This window comes from Alligator sinensis, unplaced genomic scaffold (assembly GCF_000455745.1).
Source record: "Alligator sinensis unplaced genomic scaffold, ASM45574v1 scaffold154_2, whole genome shotgun sequence".
NCBI classification, from domain to species: Eukaryota; Metazoa; Chordata; order Crocodylia; family Alligatoridae; genus Alligator; species Alligator sinensis.
In genome coordinates this window covers 396,547-402,546 of record NW_005842528.1, presented here as the reverse complement: position 1 = coordinate 402,546, position 6,000 = coordinate 396,547, and the positions used below count along the sequence as shown (strand labels likewise).

At 47.5% G+C, this 6,000-nt stretch overlaps 1 protein-coding gene across 1 annotated transcript in view; it reads left to right on the top strand.

The window, feature by feature from the left end:
- CFAP54 (cilia and flagella associated protein 54) overlaps positions 1-6,000 on the top strand; it is a 231,349-nt gene that overhangs the window by 188,543 nt on the left and 36,806 nt on the right. The window contains exons 60-61 of the mRNA XM_025213430.1: positions 5,028-5,130; positions 5,882-5,977. Of these exons, the coding sequence (XP_025069215.1) occupies positions 5,028-5,130; positions 5,882-5,977 (199 nt within the window). The remainder of the gene's footprint in view (positions 1-5,027; positions 5,131-5,881; positions 5,978-6,000) is intronic.

Sequence of the window (6,000 nt, the reverse complement as noted above, 5' to 3'; positions counted from 1 at the left end):
TATCCAAGGATTTAATTACTTGGTCATAAAAGGCAATCAGGTTGGTCAGGCAGGACCTGTCTTTGGTGAAGCCATGCTGATTGCCCCCGAGCAAGATCTCCCCTGATGGCCCCCTACAGACATGCTCCGTGATGATTCTGTCTGAGATCTTCCCGAGCACCAAGGTGAGGCTTACGGGCCTATAGTTACTTGGGTCCTCCTTCCTCCCTTTCTTAAAAATTGGGACCACATTAGCTACTTTCCAATCCTTTGGCACCTGGCCAGATGACCACGAATGCTCATACAGCCAGGCCAAAGGCTCCGCGATAACCCCTGCCAGCTCCCTCAACACCCTTGGGTGCAGGGCATCTGGACCTGAAGATTTAAAAATGTCCATCCCTTCCAGAAGATCCCTAACTACATCTGCGTTGACCAAAGGCCTGACAGAGCTATCCCCAAGATTGTCCCTACCTCTGGTAGGTGGGATGTCCCGGTCCCTGTTCAAGAAAACAGAGGCAAAGAAACTGTTAAAAATATCAGCTTTCTCGTCTGGCGTAGCCGCAAGATTACCATTTGAGTCTTGCAGGGACCATACATTGCCTGGTGCCCTCTTCTTGCTCCCAATGTACTTGTGATAGCCCCTCCCTTCCACTGGTTGTACGCCCCCCTTTTAGTCCTTAGGCATTCCTGAATGTCCTTGCTGAGCCAAGGCGGTTTCTGAGCACTCTTACCCGCCTTGCTTCTCTCAGGGACTGTTACCCTTTGGGCCTGGAAGATTGTCCCCTTAAGGTACGAGCATCCCTCATGGACTTCCACGTCCTCTACCTTCTGGGCCCTCAGTGCCTCCCCCACTAATCTCCAAAGCTCATTGAAGTTGGCCCTTCTGAAGTCAAGGGCTTTAGTCTTGCTGAAAGCCCTTGACACCCTCCACTGGATAGTGAATTCCAGCAGGTGATGATTGCTATTGCGCTTGGTGGTCAAGGACCTGCAGTCCCCTCACCAGGTCATTCCCCGTGGCCAGGACCAGGTCCAGCAAGGCATTACCCTTAGTGGGGCTGTGCACCTCCTGGATAAGGTGAAGGTCCTGTAATACAGCCAGGAACCTACGCGAGCAGTCAGTCCTGGCTGTCTGCTCCTCTTAGTAAATGTCTGGGTATTTTAGGTCACCCATGGCAATAACCTCCCTTGACCTAACCGCCTCCATAAGCTGACCGGAGAAGTCCCGGTCCAGCTCTTCCCCCTGGTTGGGTGGTCTGTAGTTGACACCCACTGCAAGGTCCCTTTCTCCATGCCCCGCTTGTAGTTTGACCCACAGTGTCTCCGCCCGACCCTCCTCTAACCCGAAGCTGATCCTTGATGTTGTGAGGTGCTCTTTGACATACAGCGTGACCACCCCCCCCCACCTTTCCTCTCTGTTCTGTCACTTCTATATAGGGTGTATCCCTGAATGCCCACCGCCCAGTCATGGGTGGGGTCCCACCAGAGTTCTACTTGATGATGTAGAAGCCAACAAGGAACAGTTTTGCTGCACTCTTGACAAAGTCCTGACTGCCTCTGTCAAGGAAGACAAGCTCAGCCCCATGGATGACTTCACCGCAAGAGTTGGGTGACTTTCTGAACTTTGGAGTGGCATGATTGGGAAAGAGGGGGTGGGGAAAATCCATTCCAATGGTATCCTCTTCCTCAGCAAATGTGCAGCGCATGACTTCGTCATCAGAAAATACTGTCTTCAGACAGTGACAGATATAAGACCACTTGGAAAGACCAACACTCCAATGACTGGCACCTTCTTGACTATATTATTGTCAGAGCTCATGATCATACCAATGTCCATATCACCCAAGTCCTGAGAGGTGTAGATGACTGTTGGACAGACCACCATTTAGTCAGATCAATCATGGATATGCAGCTTGCACAACAACACTGTAAACAACCGAAAGGAATGTGGAAGAGATTTAGCATCAAGGCACTCCAAGACCAAGGTAGACATGAGTCTCTTCAGCAATGCCTGACTGAGAGGCTCTCTGACCTACGTGACAACATCAAGGACATGTGCGCACATTGGGAAGAATGTAAGAATGTTATTCACAAGGCACGTGATACATCCACTTACAGTCACCAGGATTGGTTTGACCAGTATAATGAGGAAATCCTAGCACTTATCCATCAGAAGAGAACCAGATTCTGCAGTTGGCAAAATGAACTCTCCAACCAGCAAAAACAAGAGGCTTATCACTCACTGTTCAGAGTTGTTCAGAGGAGCCTACAGGATATCAAGAACCAGTGGTGGCAAGTGAAGGCCATGGAAATCCAGAGTTTCACCAATCAACATGACATGAGAAGCTTTTTTTAAGTAATAAAAGTCATCCACAGGCCATGTTCCAGTGTCCCAACCCCCTTGTGATACCCAGATGACTCCACCCTTCTCACAGATATTGTATCCATCAAACAATGCTATAAGGAGCACTTCAATATTCTACTCAAATGTGAATCTCATGTCTCATATGCCATCATCAAGTCCATCCCTCAACACCCAGTAATAGAATCTCTTGCTGATCCTCCCCGTCCTTCAAGGAAATCTGGTGTGCCATCACTCAGACCAGGAACAATAAGGTGCCAGGACCAGATGGCATTCCCACAGAGATCTCCAAAGCTGGTGGAATAGCACTAGTGCAAAAACTTCACCAACTTATCAAAATATGGGTTAATGAGGAAGCTCCACCCGACTTAAAGAATGCGAATGTGGTGACCATCTTCAAGAAAGGGGACAAGTCAGTGTGTGGAAACTATGAAGGCATTGCCTTCCTCTCCATTGCTGAAAACATTCTTACTCCCATCCTTCTGAATCGCCTCCTCCCCCTTGCCAAAGATGTCCTTCCAGAATCCCAGTGTGGCTTTAGACTATCACGGGGTACCACTGACATGATTTTTGTTGCATCATAGATCCAGGAGAGGGCAACACAAGGAGCTGTTTATGGCATTCATTGACCTAACCAAGGCCTTTGACACCATCTATTGTGAAGCCTTATGGAAGGTGCTGGCTAGGTTTGGTTGTCCACTGAAGTTCATCAGCATCCTCAAGCTACTCTGTGGTGGGATGACCACCACAGTCCTTTGCAATGAATAGGAGATGGACCCATTTACCATCTGTACTGGTGTCAAGCAGAGCCGTGTCATTGCCCCAACCCTTTTCTCCTTCTATCTTGCTGTGATTTTGATTCTCATCCATGACTGCCTTCCTCCTGGAATTGGGGTTGAGTATTGAATGGACAGTTAGCTTTTCAACCTGCAGTGCCTTGACAACAAAACAAAAGTTACCAAGACTGGTATCACTGACCTTCAGTACACTGAGGACTGTGTTATCCTCGTGCACACTGAGATCTATCTGCAGACCACCCTTGACCTTTTTTCAGGTGCCTATCATAGCCTGGACTCTCCCTTAATATTGGGAAGACCAAGGTGCTCCACCAGCACAAGCTGTCCTTCTCCCCTCACAAATTGCCATTGGTGGAGAACCTCTGGAAAATGTTGAGCATTTCTCATACCTTGGCAGCCACCTCTCCCAGTCTTGATGTAGAAATCGAACATTGGATTCACTGTCCTGTATCCTTTGGTAAGTTTCTTTGCCAACTGAAATCTACAGATGGAAACTAAGATCCTGGTCTACAATGCAGTGATTATCCCCACGCTCCTCTACGGGTGTGAGATGTGGGTGACATATCAAAGCCATCTTAAGCCCATGGAATAGTTCCATCAGCGATGCCTCAGGAAGATCCTTCATGTTAGATAAGAAGACAACTATGCCAGTGCCAACATCCTTTCTGTAGCCAATATAACCAGCATTGAAGCAAAGATCATGAAATATTAACTCCGCTGGGCAAGCCACTGTGCGCAGATGGCTGACACTCATCGCATGAAGCAAGTCCTCTTCTCTCAACTCAGTCATGGTAAGAGGACCCATGGAGGACAGAGGAAGCGCTACAAGGACCCCGTGAAAGCATACCTTAAGAAGGGTGGTATCAACCTTACAAACTGGGAAGTGCTGGCTGGCAACAGGTCTCAATGGTGCTGCACCATACATGAAGCTGCAGTCCACTTCAAAGTGAACCATCTTGCTCAGGAAGCTGAGAAATGACAGAGGAGGAAAGAAAGCACACATATAATGAGGGGGGGCACGTGCCACCGGATCTGTGCGGCACAGGGAAGGCTGCAGCTGCCAGCTCGAGCCAGTTCTGCACTAGGCTGTTCTCAGTGGGGGCTGGGCTCGGAGTGGGCTCCGGCAGCGGTGGGAGGAGGCTGCAGCCATCCCAAATTTCACTGCAGCTCTGCTCCCAGCCCCTGTACCGCCACCTGCCAGCTGGTGGAGTCCCAGCTGAACACGCTGCCTTCACCTAAACACCAGGAAAAGCCAGGGCTGCGCCAGCCAGTGAATGGCAGCACAGGGCTGGGAGCGGAGCTGTGGCGAAATTTGGGGTGGCTGCAGCCTTCTCCCAGTGCTGCCAGAGCCCACTCCGAGCTCAGCCCCTGCTGAGAAATGCCCCACGCAGCACTGGCTCTGGATCTGGCTCTGGCTCCACCCCACAGGTCCAGCCCATGCCGTGCCATGCAGATCTGTGGGCACGTATTTCCCCCCGCCCTCCTGGCGTGCAAGCAGTGGCAGGAGCTGCCCCCACCCCCCAAGCCACACCACCCTCCCATACCTCGCCTTCCCTCTGGCCCCGACTGGGTAGTGCCTGCCCCTGCCCCTTTCCTGTGAGGGGTGTTGATTTCCCCTCCCACACCCCTTCCCTCACCCCTCCCCTTCTGATTTACCAGCTGAAGGCAGCTCTCCACACTGCCGGGTCTGCTCTGGCTGCACACAGCAAGGCATTTATTGGCCAAATTATTGGCCCCATTGGGCTGATATCTGATATAGACAATATTCTTTTTATTGGTACCAATCCAATATTGGATTGATATATTGGTGCACCTCTAAAAATTAGATGAAGTAGTCATAATGGTTCCTGCTTATCTTAAAATCTGTGACTCAATCTCTCTCATTTTTTCAGGCTGATAAGGAAATCATACCTGGAGATAGCACTATTGTATTTTCATCTGGCTAAATGTAAGGAAGAGGATTCACAGAGAGTTAACAGAACATCCAAAATAAAGGTATGTAATGCATATTTTCAGTAGTAACATCCTCAGAGCAGGAAACATGGTTTATTCTAGTACGTGGTGTACCTTACTGCAATATGAATTACAAATAAGCAATACTAATAAACAGTAGAACAGCAGAATTATATTTTGGCTAACTTGGTTTGTGGCATTTTTGGAAGTGTGGATGTTATATGTAAAAGTGATTTAAAACCATCAGGAAAACATCAGAAAAACATAAAGATCAAAAGACCCCAAAAGCATATCTTAGTTTCAGATTGTTTACTGATTAAGTAGTGATTCTGAGACCAAGCCAGAGATTATCAGTTGAATTTTAAGCATATATGTCGGTATTCCAGACTGTAATTTCTTGATGTATATATAAGTGACAGCATGGAACAGATGCATGATGCAAGCATAATGCATGGTAGCCACATACATGAGACTATCAGGGCAGCATAGGACAACTAAGTACAGGGGAAAAAACAGAGAGAAGTTGCCTTCTAAAACTTCAGGGTGGCTGAGAAAAATAGAAAAATGTACATGAAAGCTATGTAAAAAAATCATGAGTTGTGGGCAAATATTTTATAATAAAAAAGGAGACAGTTAATATTAGTTGGGTTGTTTCTATAAAATTATCTGTGACTTTATAATTGTTGATAATTTCTACAACTTTGTTATCATAATTCCATGAGGATTCCATGCCTAAATATATATTAACACGATGAACCTATCAACCTGATTATAAATTGTTCCTAAATTTTAGCCTCTTACTAAAGAATACCTTTTTACTGAGAAAATTCCACATATATCGGAAGTGTACAAAGCACAGGCCTGGATTGCAATAAGAGCAGCCATGCAGGTTAGTGTGATATTTTGGGAAAT